At 47.0% G+C, this 20,144-nt stretch overlaps 1 protein-coding gene across 1 annotated transcript in view; it reads left to right on the forward strand.

The window, feature by feature from the left end:
- LOC119385367 (rootletin) overlaps positions 1-20,144 on the forward strand; it is a 223,059-nt gene that overhangs the window by 12,885 nt on the left and 190,030 nt on the right. Inside the window, exon 3 of the mRNA XM_049413967.1 lies at positions 15,558-15,637. Coding sequence (XP_049269924.1) covers positions 15,558-15,637 — 80 coding nt within the window. The remainder of the gene's footprint in view (positions 1-15,557; positions 15,638-20,144) is intronic.

Consider the following 20,144-nt stretch of genomic DNA (forward strand, 5'->3'; position numbering starts at 1 on the left):
TTTTGATGAGGTTGCTACAAATGGGACGATGTGCACGAGTTGCAGTATGCGTAATTCTCCCTTGAAGACATTTCGTGCCGACTGTGGCCGCATGTTTTATGTAACAGGTAGTCACGAGACAGCATTTTTAAATGCACACATTAAATAGGCATACAAAAGAAAATGACTGTTAATAGTGGCTCACATCCTTATGGCAGTTCTTTTGTTTGGATATCTTTTTCTGTTATTCGGATATCTTTTTCTGGTTCTTGCGCTGACCATGTCATGTGCAACTCTTTGGTAGAACTTGCAAAACAAGTTAGTGTTGTATTGAAAATACAAGTAAAATTTCGTCATTAGTACTGCGATTTTGTTTGGCCAGCCTCTGAGCTTGCTTTATTACGCTTGTCATGGGGTTATGCTAGTTCATAGTCTGCTGGTTACACGGGTCTTAAATGCCCAGTTTCTGATGTTCTTTGGTGATGGCAAAGTTATATGCCGGACTATAATTCAACTATCTGTAAAAAGAATGGTATGATGTCTTACAGGTAGCAGAAGTAGATAACTCTTCAAAGCTGTGCAAAAGCATTTCCGTGATTTATTTGTACAAGTTGGGCTGATTGTACAGCCAGATGGCCTAACCCTGAACTGTTAGAGGCATAACAAAGGTTGTCTTCTCATTGTACAAGTTGTCTACGGTGATCTGCTAATAGAATCTTGGCTACCTTGTTTAAGTGTCAGTAATCTAAAGAAAATTGCCTACTGTAGTCTCTCTCTTTTTTCTTTAGCTATGGCAACAGGGGAAGACCGCAGACCCTTGAAGATGGCTAAGGAGTGCCTGAGCCGTCTTCAAGGGTTCAGCGGTGATATAGGCCAGTTTTAGTTTTTGGGGTGGCAGACTAGCCAACTCTGCACGGGAGAGATGGCTCTGGACTGTGTACGGTATGTCGGCTGAGATGGGCTAGCGAGTTTTTATGGCACCAGCCAAGCAGTCAGGTACAGTGGGGTGTTCAGACAAGAAATCGAGTCGTAGGATTATGCCATATACCCACTTTGTGAGAATACTATGGACAGCACTGTGGAAGTGTGGCAGTAGGTGATGCTCACACATGGGGTACACATTGTCAGCACGGCCAGATGTCTGTGTCACATATGAAGGGAGACTCGAGAGGGGCTACGGCATTGCTTAGCTGTGAACAGAGATCAGAGCTCATGTGGGCATATGTGCACTGGTGTCTGCAAGGGCAGTAATAGGCATGCCATACACATCGTGAAATTTCAGTGCACACAAAAGACTGGGACACAGTGTAGGGGACAAACGACGGAGTAGGCGCTCATTTGTCCCCTACATTGTGTCCTTGTCTTTTGTGCGCGCTGGAATTTTGCGACGAATGTGAACGAACTTGCCCAACTTTTAGTTTTACTGCTATGCCATACACTTCAACGTAAGGAAGGTTGTGGTCTGTAGGCAGTGTTAAGAGGTTGTTGTCGGGTCACAGGACCAATGCAACGTCATCTCCAGGAGTTGCATTGTTCAGTTTTTTGGCAACGAGCATCCAGAGGAGGTGGTGATGAATAGTGGCGAGGCAGAGGTGACTAGAAATGGTCATCGTGTATGAATGTGAAAGGCTGGAGTATCAAGTTGATTCAAAGTTGTTGCTGTATGGTCTGCTGTTATGAGCAGCAAATTGAGGGCTAGTTGTCGTGGTAGTAGTCAGAAAATGAGTGAGATCATTGAGGCAGTGCCAGCAATAGCAAAAACTCCAAAGCTTTAAAAGCAGACGGGCTTGTGGCTCTGCATCCTGCACTGCACTGGATCGCAGTAGCTGTGAAACATTTCTGGTGTAGGTGGAGTGATAGGACTACGACAACATGACATGAGGGGACAGATAGGCTGCAGTCCTTTGTGTGTTACCTTTTCCTGGACAGTGGCTTGAATTAAGGAGATGGTCAGTCGAGAATCATTGGGTAGGTATGCTAAGAAAGGTGGCAGAGACACCACCTTGATATTGTGATGCATGGTGCTGATGATGCTGTTGGCTGTTGGTGTTTCTACTGCCGACACCAACAGCATTGTTGGCACCATACATCACAAAAGCTAAAGGTTACTTACAGGGATGAGCCAAAGAGGTGGCTAGTTTAATCTAACCTTCAGCATGTCAATATTCAGCATGTCAGTCTTTTTCCCTCCATAGCGACCCTATGTTGTTGTCAACCTTTTGATATTGTGGCAGTAAACTTGCTACTTCTACTATGTGAAAATAATCAAAAGAGTTGCAAATGCAAGTGTGTAAGTATTGTTTTCTCGTTTTCTTGTGTGCAGCCCAGTCCACGATGCAGCTTTCTTGAAAGCGCCCTGCTCCAGTGCCCTTGCAAGCAACAGGTGAGCATTGAAATGTGGGCTGTCCAAAGTGTGCTTTTAACCATGCTCCCATTATAGTCAACCTTATCTCATAGGACACGATACCACCATCCTATATAGCACGAAGTACACTCTCAAAATGATGCCAGTGAGTGCATACAAGCTTAGCATAATAACCACAGCACAGAACGTCTTTTTGGGCTAGTTGGTTCATTGAAGAGCAAGGGAGTAAGAGCGCTAGACACACACCCACAAGAGAGACAACACACATGCACACGCACAAGCGCTGTGCATTGTGTGTCCGTGTAGTCTCCTTTGTGGGTGGGTGTTTGCGCTCTTACTCCCTTGCTCTATAACTATCACAGCACAAAACTTCTAAATAATAATTTGGTTCATAGTCAACCACACAGATTTCTTAGTGGATAGGTGCATTTTCGACAGCTTTTTAATTTTCCTAAATTTATTTTGGTCAGCAGTAAGCTTGGAGAATTTTGCATGTTGCTGTGTTGCCATATTGCAAGTAGTAGTAGTAGCAGTACATCTGTATTAACGGATCGATGCAGTTCACGTATTGAGGTTTATGTGATACAAAGCTTTTGGAAGTGAAGGAGATGTGTAGTGAAGCTTAGAACTTCAGGAAGTTGAGCTAGTTGGCAAAGATTAATCATAAAAGAAGGGAAGGCACTGAAAAGAAGAGTACGCCCATTTCGTGGTATAGTCAAAGCCGACTATATCGAATTAGGGTAAATCGAATTATCATTTATATCGGACTATTTTTAACAACACAATGCTTTAATGTCAATAGAAAGGATAATATAAGCTACATCAAACAAAAATAGTCAGAACACTTGATACATCAAACATCAGGCAGCGCAGAACGCCCCAAGAAGTTGGCTTTCCCACACATAAGGTTGGCTTTTCCTGACAGAAAGGTACTTTGCGGTATGCATTTGGAGAGCAAGCGGTGCTGCTTGGAGGGAGTAGGAACTACTGCAGCTTGCCATCACATGCTTTCTTCTTGATTCCTCGTTGTCGCTCGGCCCGCCCTGTGCATTCGTTCACATCTCTACGATTCTTGGCTCCCTTTGTAAAGACGATGGTTGCCATTAAATGGAACAGTTCAATGCAAAGTTGGCGATAATAAACACAGTTGAACGTGGCGAAAAGAAGTCCGACGTTGCCGTTGCATACAGCACCCCAAAAAGCATGCTCAGTACGATATTAAAGAACAAAGACGACAATAGGGTCAAGGCGGACTATAGGCTTCCGGTGCACTACGAATATGCACAGCTGCGTATAGAGATGTTCAGGTGCTGTTTATATCGATACCATACTTTGTCGCGTATAAGCCGCCCCTGCATATAATCTGCATCCCTAACTACAAACAACTGAAAAATGAAAACTAAAAAAAAAAAAAAATTCCGCCACATATTGCCGTGAAGCCACCTTTCCAACATCGTGAAGCAGTGCTATGAAACAAATTGCACACAGAAATTTGCATGTAGAATGCAGAAACTTCTTTAAAGATTTGATATTAAATTATACCCCTGTTACACGGCAAAATCTAATGTCATTTACAGCTAATGTCATTCGTTTGTAATGCCATTTATTTGCTGTCACACGGGGAAACTAATGCCATTCGATGAAAACGACATTTCCTGTCGAATGAGTTCCCAAAACACATTCGCATTCGATTTCAGACCAAATGTGTAGTCGCAATGCCAGGGATCATTTAGGGAGATGAGTATTGACTTATGTATAGGTAACTTTTGTAATTTGTAACTATCTTTTTCTTTACTAGATTAACTTATTGCTGGTTTCATGACGTAACAACACGCGTGAAAGTTTCTAAACAAAAGCTACTCTCAACTACAGTGGCTGGACGCTGGCCATGTTTCATTTGTGCTCTCTTGTTGTTGCCTGTATTGCGGGTGTTGATCGTCCAATTGCACGTGTTTTGGTGATCAAGGTGGTGACTACACAAATTAGCTGCCGCCTTCTCATTTCTGCAACCGGAGTGTCAGTCGTGCTCCTACGCTTCAGTTCACTGTACCCATGCCCGGTCATATCGTAGGCCATGTTGATTTTCGCTTGGTTCTTGGCTTGACTTCGTTTGTGTTGTGCAGCTGTGCCGAGTTGTGTAAAATGGCTGCGTTTATATTCTTGGAGCATCTTTTTAGTGATAGAAAATTATTTTCGAGGATACACGCATGTTAGATGCAAGTTTTAATAGATTTTATTTCTCCCAGAGTCACGGCTCACGAAGGCGAAGGTCATGGTCATCATTTTAAAATGATATTTGTTTTCGTCGTGTGACAGCAGGCAGGTAAAATGACATTAAGTTCACCTAATGTCATTCGTTGTATATGACGTTAGATTTGCCGTGTGACAGGGGTATTATACTATATATCGAACTAATTCCTGTATTTTTGAGAGTTCGATATATGTGGGTAATCGCATTTAGAGCACATACAGCCTCATATATACAGGGTGTTTTTTTAGACAATACTGCCACGCATGCTTCTTTTATTATTTTTATCTAACAAGTCCGCCGCACGTGCGGCCGCTGCCTTGCGCGAGTCACGCCCTGATGTCTGGGAATCTTCCAGATTATGCTAGAATCTTCTGATAGGCTTGAGCGCACAAATGCGAACAGCTGAGATTATTCTGGAACAAACGCGGTCACCAGCAACAAGGCTCGAATGTTCAATGCCGTATGCAGAAAATGCCGGCGCGCCTTGCCGCGGTTCAGTTTATCGATGGCCGACGCCCTGTTTGCTGCTATCAGTGTACAGTGTGTATTGCTGTAGTTTCAGTTTTCACTTCCCGGCCACAAGTTCGGCCAAATAAAGAGTTTCATCTTGAACACACCAACTGCTGCCTTCGTCACCGTCATGAACCCGTGACAGCTGGTGGAGGTGCTGTTCCTTCATGCTCTGGACGCCCCCGTCAAGCCGTGAACCCAGTCCAAGTCACAAAGAAGACATCGAGGCCAACCACTACCAACAAGCCAGCCGCAGTTAATGAGGTCTAACACCAGAGTACGGGCTTCTACCCGATAAGACCTGGAAGACAAAAGCCATGACCACGACGGTGGCAATGATGACAGCCCCTGTGCCACCGCCCGCGACAGTGGTGCTACAACACAGGGAGCTGCCAACGTTCTGCGGATTATCATTTGAGGACCCGGAAAGCTGGCTCGAAGCGTACGGCCGCTCAGGAATTCCTCTCGGGAAGACAATTCAGGAATTCCTTTCAGGAAGACCATTCAGAAATTCCTCACGGAGGCAACAACCATCGCGAAGACGCTCGAGATGTGCACCAGGCAGTACAATCGCCGCTCATTTCAAGACAGTGCAGCTGTTCATGCCCTCGGCTCCAACGACTTGCGCGAAACGATCTGAGCCATTGTGCGAGAGGAACTGCGAAAGCTCGCACCTTTTCCACAGCCTGAAGTAACGTTGATTGCTGACGTTGTACGCTGGGAAATCCAACGGTCACTGGGTGTTCCTCAGCCAGCACCGCCGCAGTCGCAAGCTATGAGCTACGCTGTTGCAACCCGCTGTCACGCTCCTTCTCCGTGCCCATGACAAGAAGCTGCACCGCCGCAGTTGTGTCACCAGATGCCGCCACCACCACCGACACCATACCACCCGCCTGTTGGCCAGCGCTACATCCCTAGGAAGGCCGACGTTTGACGCGCCCCCGACCACCGCCCGCTCTCCTACCATTGCGGAGAAGCTGGCCACACCTACCGTTGCTGCCAGTACTGACAGATGGGACTGTGTGGGTTCGCCATCGACGTGCCGCATCCACAGCGGTGTGAACGACCACGCGACATCGCCGCCTACTTCGCAGGAGTGCAGTAGACACCCTCAGAACCTTCCCGATCACTGTCGCCACGTCGCTACGTCACTCCCCAAGGCCGACCATACACTGGCCCAACCTGGGGTCGGTCACCTAGCCTGTATCTGGAAAACTAAGGGCAGCAATCGATAGAGCTTAGGTTGCTGTACAATGAAGCACCGAAGATTCTCCGTTGCCGCACCGATGCCGCGACGAAATTTAAAGAACACGCCGCCATTCGAACGGAGCCCTGACGTCGAAACTTTGAGGCCCGAGAAAGACCTGACAACGCAGTGTGGAAATAGCAGGACAAACAGACGTAGGCGTGATCCGACGCCGCGACCTAACCGCAACGCAAGGCGATGAACTAGCGACCTCGACGTTCTAATCGATGGCCACGTCACCGCTCTCGTCGATACTGCAACCGACTATTCCGTCATCAGTGGGCCGTTCGCCACGAAGTTGAAGAAAGTTAGGACTGCTTGGGAAGGCCCCGAAATCCGGACCGCTGGAGGCCATTTAATAACCCTGTCTGGAATCTGCACAGCAGGAGTCACCATCAATAATTGCACTTATCCTGCGAGCTTCATAATCTTGCAACATTGCTCCAGTGATTCCATACATGGCATAGACTTCTTAAACCATCACGACGCCGTCGTTGACCTAAGAACTAAGTCGATAGCTCTATCGTCGGACTAAGCAACACCGCCGGATACGAACCCATGTCAACATGCCCTGAACGTGCTCGAGGATCAAGTCACCATTCCGCCTAGATCCAGCGTAATAATTCCCGTTGACACCGTAAAGGCTCAAGACATCGAAGGTGTCATTGAGAGCGATCAGCGTTTTCTGCTAGACCGTGACATTTGTGTCGCAAGAGGCATTGCTCGACTGTATGAAGGAAAAGGAAGCGTGATGCTAACAAATTTCAGCCAAGAATACAGACACCTGAGCAGGGGCACGACGATTGCGTACATCGAAGAAATCTTGGCCGTCAGCGACGTGTTTGCCTTTTCAGATTCTGACGAAGCTATGACGACGACTCCAATGCCTGAGCCATCCTTCGATGTAAACCCAAGCCTTCCCGCTCGCCAACATCAACGGCTCCGATGCCATTCTGAAGGAATACAAGGACTGTTTCTCATTGTCATCGCGGGTCTGACAGACGCCCCTTGTTAAGCATCATATCGTAACAGAAGAAAATGCTCGACCACTCCTTCAGAGACCCTATCGGGTTTCGACATGAGAATGGGAGCCTGTTAAGAAACAAGTCGACGAAATGCTACATGACAACATCATCCAGCCATCCAAGAGTTCGTGGGCGTCTCCCGTAGTGTTAGTGAAGAAGTATGGGACCCTACGTTTCTGCATCGATTATCGTTGCCTGAACAAAAATCACGAGGAAGGACATGTACCCTCTTCTCCCACGAATATACAACGCCCTGGATTGATTCCACAACGCGAAGTACTTTTCGTCGATGGACCTCAAGAGTGGCTACTGGCAAATCAGAGTCGACGAGAGGGACCGGGAAAAGACTGCCTTTATAACACCAGATGGCCTGTTCGAGTTCAAGGTCATGCTTTTTGGTTTTTGCTTGGCACCTGCGACTTTCCAACGCGTTAGTTCAGTGCTGGCTGGCTTGAAGTGGCAGACTTGCCTCGTGTACTTAGACGACGTCGTTGTGCTTGCCTGAAACTTCGACGAACATCTATGGCGCCTTGAAGCTGTACTTTAAGCAATAAAGACCTCCGGACTCACCCTGAAGCCAGAAAGGTTCCGTTTCGCATACGAGGAGCTTTTTTTTTCTTGGGCCACGTCATTAGCAAATGTGGAGTTCTCCCCGACCCGCGGAAAACAGCTGCCATTGCTGCCTTCCCGCCGCCCACCGACAAGAAGGCCATATGCCGATTTCTTGGCTTGTGCGCCTATCACAGACGCTTCAAGGAATGTTCACAGACCACCGAAACAATAACTCGCCTCACGAAGACCGATGTGGAATTCAAGTGGGGAATGGCGCAAGTCCAGGTATTTCAAGAACTGAAACGGCGCCTGCAGTCGCCTCCGATACTCGCGCATTTTGACGAATACGTCGATACGGAAGTCGATACCGATGCAAGAAGCGTAAGACTCTGCACTGTCCTTGTGCAGAGGAATGACGGACTGGAGAGGGTTATCAGTTATGCTAGCTGGTCGCTATCCAAGATGGAAGCCAACTATTCCACAACAGAAAAGGAGTGCCTTGCCATCATTTGGGCTACATCCAAGTTACGCCCCTTCATCAGCAGCAGGCCCTTCAAAGTTGTGAGCGACCACCACGCCTTGTGTTGGCTAGCTAACTTGAAAGACCCTTCAGGTCGTTTCGCACGGTGGAGCCTACGACTTCAAGAATTCGACATAACCGTTGTTTACAAGTCCGGAAGAAAACACTCCGACGCCGACTGCCTGTCTCGTGCCCCCATTGACCCACCACCGCAGGACGACCAGGATGGTGACTGCTTCTTGGGAACCATAAGCGCCGACGTCTTCGCTGAACGACAGCGATCGGACCCGGAACTCAGGGGCCTTGTGGAATACCTCAATGGCACGACCGCTATTGTTCCGAAGGTGTTCAAGCAAACACTGGCGTCGTTTTTCTTGTGAAACGGTGTTCTCTTGAAGAACCACTTTTTGCCACTTCGAGCCTACTACTTTCTTGTGGTGCCCTCTGCGTTACAACCAGAAGTCCTCCAGGCCCTACATGATGATCCGATGGCTGGCCACCTCGGCTTTTCCCGCACGATCGCGAGGATACAGGAAGGTACTACTGGCCATGCCTTGCCACCGACGTCACTCGCTACGTAAGGACATTTCGAGACTGTCAGTGATGCAAGATACCACCGACAAGGCCAGCAGGCTTTCTTCAGCTAATCGAACTTCCTATACGGCCATTCTAGCAAATCAGTATGGACCTACTGGGGCCGTTCCCAACGTCGACTTCCAGAAATAAATGGATTGTTGTAGCTACTGACTACCTCACCCGCTACGCCGATGCAAGGGCTCTGCCCAAAGGCAGTGCCGCCGAGGTAGCCAAGTTCTTCTTTGAGAACATCGTCCATCGTCATGGTGCCTCAGAGGTTCTTATCACCGACAGAGGTAGGGCCTTTACTGCTGACCTAATTCAGGCGATCTTGGGATACAGCCAGACCAGGCACCGCCGGGTCACCACCTACCACCCACAGACTAGTGGGCTCACTGAGCGTCTAAAAAGACCATCGCCGACATGCTGGCCATGTACGTCGACGTCGAGCACAAGACGTGGGATTGTATCCTTCCATACATAACCTTCGCATACAACACAGCCATGCAAGAAACAATGCAGATGACGCCTTACAAGTTGGTCTACGGAAGGAGCCCAGCTACGACGCGCGATGCAATGCTACCAAATGTCACCGAAGAACACATCTCAACGTCGCCGCTTATTTGTAATGCGCCGAAGAAGCCCGACAGCTCGCCCGCCTGCACATTAAGAACCAGCGGAGGGTCAACAGCCGTCACTATAATTTTCGACGACACCACATGGAATGCCAACCCAGTGACCGTGTTTGGGTCTGGACGCCGACACGCCGATGTGGACTTAGTGAACAACTTCATTGGCGATACTTCGGGCCATACAAAGTGCTTTGACGACTCTGCTCTCTAGACTACGAGGTGATGCGTTTATTTGGTGATGCGCTTTTTTTTCCCCTTCCATGTTCTTTTAGAAGCATTAGGACGATGTTTTTTCAGAGGGGGACAGTGCCACGCGCGCTTCGTTTATTATTTTTATCTAACAAGTCTATTGCACACGTAGGCGCTGCTTTGCATGAGCCGCGCTCTATTGTCTGGGAACCTTCCAGGTTATATACGAATCTTCTCATAATCTTAAGCGCGCAGACGTGAATGGCTGAGATTATGTTGGAAATAACGCGGCCACCAGCGATAAGGCTCGAATGTTCGATGCCGCATGTAGAAAATGCCGGCACCCCTTGCCGCGGTTCAATTTTTTCACGGCTAACGCGAGAAAACGCGAACAGCTTCAAAGAAAACGTCACTTTCTTTTAAGCTCTTATTTGGTCGGCGTACTTCATTTCCTTCATCTTGGTGCTTATCTGTTCCTTTCTAACTGTGCACAACAAAACCACAGTATCAACTTTTGCTTTGTCTGGGAAGCATAAAACTCGGGGGCGGCCACTGCGGCGCTTGTTCTTGCAGACAGGTGAAATAGTTTTCGTGCCTCTTTATAGTTTAAGAAAGAAACAGATAGGCAACACCCACCGCACGCAAACGTTAAGCTGTCTACTAGTGTATTTCAGAATGCTTGCCGATTTTTCTGACCAGATTCTTCTTTAGCGCACCTTCATCACTTCCTTGTCACAAGCCATCCTGGTATTGTGCTGCACTTTGCGCACACTGGGCATGATCAGTTTCGATTTCGCCCTTCAAATTCGATGATCATTATCTCAAGCTACATGCAACTTTTGTGATTTCTAAAGAATAGGTATCCCATATATTGGCACGCTCTATAACTTTGTAATATAAACACCTACCATCACATCAATAATTAAAAAGTTATATAACAGGCTTGTGTTAATTAGTTGCGTCAATGTAATTTTAGCTGCAGGAAAGTATTTCTGCCTCGACATAGAGTTAATGTGCGAAAACGACAGGAGCCTGACTGTCATAGAATTTTTATTAAAGATCTGTATTTTCTAAAAGAAACACCCTGTATATGTCCACAAATATATCTACTTAGGTGCATGCTAACCCTGCAGCAGACAGCAGCTGTGTCAAAACTGCGAGGTAGTAAGAGAGGGCTTTGCCTTAGGAACCTAAACTTATTCACAAGTACATCGTGCTTCTCTGTACACACAGCATTTGTTTATCATCATCATCATCATCATCATCAGCCTGTCTACGCCCACTGCAGGGCAAAGGCCTCTCCCATGTTTCGCCAATCAACCCGGTCCTGTGCTTTCTGCTGCCACGTTATACCTACAAACTTCTTAATCTCATCTACCCACCTAATTTTCTGTCTCCCCCTCACGCGTTTGCCATCTCTTGGAATCCAGTCAGTTACCCTTAATGACCACCGGTTATCCTGCCGACGTGCTACGTGCCCGGCCCATATCCATTTCTTCTTCTTGATTTCAACTATGATGTCCTTAACCCCCGTTTGTTCCCTGACCCACTCTGCTCTCTTCCTGTCTCTTAAGGTTACACCTATCATTTTCCTTTCCATTGCTCGCTTCGTCGTCCTCAGTTTAAGTTGAACCCTCTTTGTAAGTCTCCAGGTTTCTGCTCCGTAGGTAAGTACCGGTAAGATGCAGCTGTTATATACCTTCCTCTTGAGGGATAGTGGTAGATTACCATTCATGATTTGATAATGCTTGCCGAATGAGCCCCAGCCCATCCTTATTCTTCTAGTTATTTCACTCTCATGGTTCGGCTCCGCGGTTACTACCTGTCCTAAGTAGACGTACTCCTTTACAACTTCCAGTGTCTCGCCACCTATCGCAAAGCGCTGTTCTCTGCCACGATTGTTCCACATTACTTTAGTTTTATGCATATTAATTTTCAGACCTACTTCTACTTTCCGTATCCAGTTCAGTAATCATGAGCTGTAATTCGTCTCCCGCGTTACTCATCAATGCAATGTCATCAGCGAATCGTAGGTTACTGAGATACTCTCCATTAACTCTTATCCCTAACTCTTCTCAATCTAGGGCCCTGAAAACCTGAAATTTGTTTATCAAGAGGCATTATATGATGGTTTTGTCTCGTGACATTGCTGTGTCTGCATCTTATCTTGTGGAATTTGCCTGAACTGGTTTTTTTCTTCATAGCCTGTGCAAAAGGTGTAGCGAGTCAACATAAACAGTACAGAATATTGAGGGAGGTCATGCTTGGTGCACAAACATAAACATTGCCCGAAGTTGCACTTCGAATGGGATGAAAATGTGGTATGAATGGGGTACGTTCTGCAGTTTAGCTTGCAATGTTTTGAGATATCGTGGAATTAGACAAGAGGATGCATGCGCCTGGACTTGCCAGCTTGGTAGGTCAAATGTCGAGCCATGAGGTTGGTGACCGCGTTGCCAGAAATGCCGTGATGAGCTAGCACCCATATGATCATGAGTGGTCTTGTTGGCAGTTTTTGGTTGATAATTGTTAGCGTGTCCTTACATATTCGGCCACTAGCGAAGCTGCGGCATGCCTCCTGACAGTCGATAACAATGACATCAGTGTCAGTTTTAGGAATGTCGAAGGCTGCTTCCTCATCTTGCAGGGGATTGCTTCGGCGGGTTGATATGCCGCTCCGATGTTCTTTATTGATGATTATGTTGGCTGTAGTGGCTGCTCGTCTGGGTTAAGACACCGCATCCGTGTAGGCTGTGGAGGGTTGACACCCGTATTCCTTGTGAATGGCGTGAGCCAGGCCTCCCTTCTGTGCTTGTGGTGCACTGGCTGCACATTGCGGGGTAAGGGCAGCATGGGGTGGGCTTACATTCTGAAGGTTAAGAGGGGCAGAGAGCCCCAGATGTGACAGGATGGACCTCGCCGTTTGTGAGACTCCCAATCACGTTCACGGGCTGCAGAGATGTGCCTCCATCAGCTACTCAGCCGTATTGTGGACTCCCAGCTGCAGGAAACATTCTGCTGAAGTGCTGAGTGATAGACCCATTGCTTGCTTATATGCCTTTCATATCATTGAATTTTCTTAATCCCTGTCATGTTGTGTACGGTATGGCTTAAGTTATTCGAGACACGGTGAAGGCTTGGACAGGCCAAAGCGTGTCCAACTATGCGTCTTGGTTGTTGTTCACCAGATCATGTGAGCAGCTTGGGCTGTTGCCTTCTTAAGCTTGTCCAGTTGTATTGTGTTGGTTCCGTCTATGAGCATAATAAAGGTACTGGAAAATCATTCCCAATATTTTTACACTCTGAGATAGAACGATGGTGTGTCCCTCCAGCCATCTATTGGCTGTGGGCGAGTCAGGTGCGCGTTTCTTTCGCAGTGAGATGAGGAGCAGCTCAGTCTTCTTGGGGGCACAGCCGAGGCGACATGACTTAGAATAGACGCCGCTCACTGCGTCTGCCGCTCCTTACAAGTTGCTCTCCATGGTCCCAATTGGCCCTGTGGACGAGTAGATGGTAATGTTGTCCACGTATAGACTGCGCCAGATCCCCGAGATGCTATTAAGGAAAGGGAGAAGACCAATTAGGGCAATGTTAAACAGGAGAGGGGACAACACTGCACACTGTGGTGTTTTGCGTCCACCCAGTAGAAAGGGCTTCGAGGCTTGGTCTCTGACCTTTAATATTACTTTTCTATCTAAGAGGAAATTTTTGATGTCCTGTCCCCACAGCCCAATTTATTTAGCCTCTGTAATATTACTGCATGTGTGACATTATTTTCGATTCAAAACGAGGATAGCGATGGGGAAGTGTTGTGCCGCTAAAAACGGATGCCCATACACAGGTTGTCCCTAACGCAGCTATGTGCCACATAAATTGGACAAGCCCCACCACTGGTCCGCTAAAGTGTTGCAGAATGGTGAATTTTGGCAGAAGTATACGTGCTGCTCAAATAGCTCCTCAAGGTCATGCATGAAATACCAAGTGCACGTGGCAAGCCACATAAAACGATGCATGCCACGACAAAAAGACACATGCCGCTCAAATGGAAAACTTTAAAGGAGCATATGCTACATTCAGAAGAAACTTTCTTTGCCTTTCATGAAAATTTTTTGCCTTTCTGTACCTCTCATCAGCATTCACTGTCATCACCTCTGCACAGCTTGGCTGGTCACCCACCTTCACAAGTGGAATGGCTCTGTGGTAAACCCAGTGATAAGCACCGGGGCAGCCACTTTCAACTTCACTGGTCAACCATCTCCACAGGGTGTAGAGGCAGTGATCTTTTAAGAATTTCCTCCTCTATCAACACACGATTCTTGGTGCACGCAGTTTGGCTAGTGTGGCCTGTTTGTAGGCAGGCAATCATCTCTATTTGCGACTGTTAGTGACATAAAAACGCAGTAGATATTGTCAGGCACTGACAAGCAAAAAGTATGAATTAACCAAATTTATGCAGTACAGCAGTTTGATTTAAGCAGATTTAAAATTCATTGAAAACAGAGCTAGCCAATCAAAAATAAAAAATTTGTTTGAATTAACAGAAAACTTAAATTATCAGAGCTTGAATTATGGAGACTTTACTGTAAGCACTATATTTCATGCATTGCTTGCAGTTGCATGGCACCTAACTACTGTTACACTAGCCTCACTTCACATACATTTCAATGCGTGCACATTGCATCTGTATAAATTTTGTTTGCTTGCTTTCACATTATGTTTACATTTTTGGTTGCCATGAATTCATCTGTTGCACATCTTCACTTTCTGCTAAAATCTTATTCTGTCTTGACTTTGTGCTCAAATGCCTAACATGGTCGTGCTGGAAAGAGCGTGTGTGCATTCATTGTTACATCCGCTTGTGAATAATGCTGCACTCCTCTGGTGTATGAACCTTTTCTTCTGTTAAAATAATGGCAAAATTGCACCTAAGTGTTCCAACTCCATGATGCCATTTCAACATAACTTTAGAGCGCAGCTCTGAGGTGCCCGTCTCTGCGTTGAGCGGCATCGCTGTCGTAACCGATAGACACGAAAAAATAAAATGAGAAAAGAATACCCACTATCGAATGGGATTTGAACCCGTGTCCTCTGCGTGGCAGTCGAGTATTCTACCACAGAGCCACGCTGGTGCTTGAAACTCGTTTGCAAAAAGGCCCTATACAGGCGTCATGTCGGGCAATGAATCGTGTTAACCTATGTAAATGCAAATCAGTTCTGCGGAATCCTGCAAGGTGGTGGAAGGGTTAAGAAAGAGGGAAAAAAAAAAGAATTTTTCAGCGACTAGGAGGCTTTCCGCCAACCTATGTGGGCGACTAGGAGGCTTTCTTAACCTATGTAATATAGTGTCGCAGAAGAGTAAAATAACAGCCAGTTATCACACAATGCTAAGTGCACAACGAGTGTGTGGTTTAATGCTTCTCACCCACTGCAAAGTGCTCAGCCATAATTCTTCATCGTTATCAGCCACATGCAGCATCAACAAAGTGCACATAATACCTTACAGATGTGTAGCGGGTACCTCACTTATCCACAGAAAGACGAATAATGGCGTAGTGGGTGCTGTCCTACTTCACAAAAAATTATGATTTATGGCGTAGTCGATACCTTGTGGAAAGCCAAAACTTCAAACACAGTTGGCCTTGCCCCAAGACGAAGCTGTGCTCAGAATTCGCATTAGGCAGTATTGTAATCATCGATGATTTTTTTACGCAGGAGGAGCCCGAAGTCGAGCCAGAGGAGCAACCGACTGATCTGCCTTCAGCTCTGGCCACCCTGGAGGCACAGCGCCAAAGGTATGCCTCGGTTTGTTTCCGTGGAACAGGGGCTCTCAAACTTTCTGGCCTTGGGGAAAGCTTTTTCAGAGTGCTGCTGCAGTGCCTTCCCAATTTACACTGGTGTACCTTTAGCATAAAGAAAATGGGGAAGGGATTGGGAAAGAAGGTGATGATTCTTCTAGATCCACATGGCCAAAGTATTAGCACCATCACATTTGCATGCAAGCTTTAATCTTGAAGGCCATCGTTGTTGATGTGGAACTCATGATAACACATAGATAAAATTGTGATTCATCCTCCCAGGGTTACCGTTGGTGGCTACTTTACGCCAGATTGGCTACTTTGTTGTGTAGAACTGGGAGTCGATTTTGATAACCAGTTTCTTTTTGTCAGATATGGCTTTTTCGCGTACAGTCGAACCCATCAATAACGAAATCGTAGGGGAAGCAATATTTGTTCGTTCTCATGGGAAGTTTGTTGTCATGAAAATAGAAAAATACACACATCAATTACTTCGCACAACCAAAATAATGTAAAGAAGTCGCTGATTTTGCTCTATTTCACATTGCTTTGAATGAGCTTGACAGTTCGAGCCTCGCAGCTTAATAAGCTTTGCATAGCTTCATCATCGTCATCGTCGTGGGTGCCGAGAAAAGTCTGAATGATATCAAAAGCACCAAGAACTTCGTGTGATCCTACTTGCCTTTCTTGCGTCTTGTTGCTTTCCTCACTCTCGTCGTCACTCTCATATTCTTTGCGCACACCACACTTTCGATGATAGTGTGGTCACTGAACTCTTCATGCACGGTCAGGTCAGCGTCAGCACACAAAAAGTCGTGCAGTTCAACAGTGTCTGGTATCGCTCCATCAACACGGTGAAGCACGTCCTATGCTTCAGCTAGTGGCAGCATGTCATTGGTGCTTGCAGAAGAAACACCCGCTTCTGTCTCCGGCAAGGCTGTCGAGGCGTGCAGACAAGTCGCAAAACCGGTTTGCTTGAAGCGGTTTTTTATGACGGTGGCCGAAGTAACAGTCCAGTCCGATGCTTGTTGGCGGAAACGTATGTGCCCGACTTGTCGAATGAGCGCTGCTGCACGGCCGCTGCATATTTTATGTAGGCCACATAGGCTGCTACTCGCTGACTGCATCGCATGAATTCTATTCCCACAAAGCGTGGGATCCACCAAATTTTTTTATTCGCATGCTTTGCTTGCTTTGTTAAAACATACACCAGACAGGAGATATTGGGCTAATGCTGGCTCGGGAAGCTTTTTTATGCCAGTGAACTTATGCAAGAGCCCCCCCGTACTCTCTGCCTATGGTTTGGCAGTCTCTGGTCACACGACGTTATGATTTAGGGCTATGCATAAGGAGGTGCTTGCTTCTATTAAAAATTATGAATCTTCTGACGTGAGGGAACGTGTTGGGACAGTGATAGATTTTGTCATGTGATGGTCTCCCCCCAGTAAGTTAATGCTATTTTCTTTAACTCCCGAGAATGCACTGATTTCAATGAAACCTGGGATGCAGCACTTTAATTAGTTAGTCTCTTGGTTTTTAATGGGCTGAATTTTGCCAAGGGGTTAACATATAGGAGGCAAATGGTTCAGTTTATCATTTAATGTCACACATCCTGTATTTCTGAACCCTGACAGATTGTGAGAAATTGTAAATATTTGGATGTCGTGAGTAATCAGCACATATAAAATGAGTTTCTTCCTTTTATAAGAACCTGGATGCCAAGGACAATGTTGTGTAAATGTTGCTTAAAGTGTTTGGAGGAAACCTGAAAAATTGGGGAGAGTAAAACACTAACAGCGATTTGGTGGTGGTGCTGCTGGAAGTCCTTGTATATTATTTAGATGTAAAGTAGTCATTTACGGGATAGCTAAACCTTGATATATACAGTCAAATCCAACTACAACGAACTCTGCCACAATGAAATATACGCCAAACGAATAATCGATTCCCCATCAGCCACCTATAGGAAACCCAAGCTCAAGTTTGCGGCGCGACGACAGCGCCGCGCTGGCCGCGCTGCGGCTCTGTCGGAAAGCTCTGAACCTTATGCGCGGCTGACTCAGCCCCTTTCACGGTAGCAGTAGCGCACGTGCGCATGCTTTCTTCTGTTGGTGCAGGTAACGGGGGGGGGGGGGGCGTCAGCTCGGCACGTTGAACCGAGAGGCTTGCTGTGCGAAGCTGCGCATTTCCGCGATGGCAGAAGCGACCCTGCGGAAGCGCAAGCGAGGTCCGAAGTATTGCGGTTTAGTGGCCAGCCACAACAGTGCAGACAACACCAAGGCACACGATTCACGTGTGAAACTGTATCGGTTCCCGGGCGTGTCGCACGAGAAATAAAGGCGGCAAGCGTGGATAGCTGACTGTGCTGTCTCGCCTTCTATTTTGGCTGTCTGAGTTCATCGCTTTCGTTCGTTTCGACTACATGAATTGGTAAGTGACGCGGCGCATGCACGCAGCGACTACAGTAATGATTACTCGCTGTCTTCTCGCATTGTGAAAGTCCAGTTACTGTTGTAGGTGAAATAACATTGTGTTTCGATTCCCAGTGTTCGTGAGACCTACCCGTCGTTGTTGAACGTTCACACTCGCTCTATACCGTTAGCATTGCGCGGTTGGTTGAATTCAACTGAACTCGGCACATTGTCAGAAGTTCAGCGCCTGCAATTCACGCGTCGGGAAGGCTGCTTTATCACGCCGGAACGGACGTCCGTGCATTTTCAGCAAGCTTTGACATCGTTCTGCAGGTTTGCTTTGTTTTTGTCTCTTTATTAGTGTGATATATATTGAAGCCGCTAAATGCAACTGGCACTTAATACATGCTTTGCAATTGCAACCTTGAAGTAACCTTCTGTCACCTTCTGACTTTGTGCGATTTTCTAGCCGCGTTCGCACAGCAGTATTTATACGCCTGTCAGGTCGATATCATAAAAAGAGACTGCAAGCATGACACGAGAGCCGAAAAAACGAGGCGAGCAGTTCATCTTGCTTCACAGTGGTTAAAGCTCAGCTAGCTGCCTCGCGTCTTAATCGGCGGGTAATTCCCCAGCGGCATGGAGGACTTGACTCTAACCTTCTCAGGAAACAGGCCAATGGCCGTGTAATTTCTTTTTTTCGCACGCCGCAAACGTTTGTTCATGAAAGTACACAGCTGCTACTGTTAAGCATGCCATATCAAAACAACAATCATATGATTCGTAGTCCACACCGCAGAACATCCACAGCGTGTACGGCTTCATTTCAGAGTGCACGTGGACCATTATTCATCTTTAACACGACAGAATGAGACTTACCTCCAGGTATACGTCCTACACGGTGTAATCGCGACTTGGGAAATGCATTTCGCTTTGAGTCAGGCGTCGTTGTCGTCTATCGTCTGCTCTTCACCGTTAACGTGATTGACGAGCCTTTCTCCTTTTATCAAGTTCGCTTTTTGGAAGTGCTTGTCCAGCTGTGAGATCTTTTTGAACCCGCACTGCAGGCGGTACCTTGTGAGGCGCCGCGAGAGCTCTGCACGTGCACAGAAGCGAGCGGCAACGCGGTGGAGAGAAGGGAAAACGCTCGCTGCTTACACCCCAGTTTCTCTTTTTCTACCAGAGATTGCGCTGCCTGTCAAGAGCAGCAGCGCCGCTAAGCGTTGCTTGGGAAGCCTATAGAAAACAGTGCAAAAGATGTCTCGTCACAACAGATACTTTTCATCGGTACTCCCGCTTCAACGAAGTTTTCGTGAGGGCTACCACATAAGGAAAAGGAGCTTGCCTAGGATTGCGACAAAATTCCGCTAGCAACTCGACCACTTATCGTTGGCTCCTGGAGCTGTATGGTCGCATCGCAAGACCCGTGTGTTCATCGGATACGTGCTTTCTGCCACCACATGCACATCCAGGTAAATTTTTCGCCATTGCGATGCTTGGCAACAGGTCGTCCATCTACCATGATGCTGCCGACAGATGCGCATGCGGGCCGCGGTAGAATCATTCTTCAAGAACTCCCGCCATGTATTTGACATAGTGCTCAAAACAAAACTACCGCTCGCCGTCACTAGCCCTGCGATCGTCAATGACAACCACACCGTTATGCAGGCACACACGTGGCCAGCGCACACCTAGCCCAAGCGTAACTATAACTACATTCTGCAGCAACTGCTGCGAACACAAATGCGGTCGTATCGATGCGATCATGGGCGACGACGAAACTACATGCACGTCCAACACGCACTGACTCAAAGCAATTCTGCTTGCTGCAATGCTGTGGACAAAACTGCGGTAGATGCGATCACAGATAGCAACGATGCAGTTCCAATGGCACGCGCACGGCCAGCATGCACAGATTGAAAATGGAACTACCATTTGCCGCAACCGCTGTGCAGGAAACTGCAGTCGCTATTGTCGCGATCATCGATAGTGAATGAGCTCCGAAGGTACACAGCTAACACAGTGGAAGATTAAAGGCATAAAAGTAGTAAAACAGCATGAAACGTTTCGGCTTTCCTTCGTTCGCTTATGAC

This window comes from Rhipicephalus sanguineus, chromosome 3, assembly GCF_013339695.2.
Source record: "Rhipicephalus sanguineus isolate Rsan-2018 chromosome 3, BIME_Rsan_1.4, whole genome shotgun sequence".
NCBI lineage: Eukaryota > Metazoa > Arthropoda > Arachnida > Ixodida > Ixodidae > Rhipicephalus > Rhipicephalus sanguineus.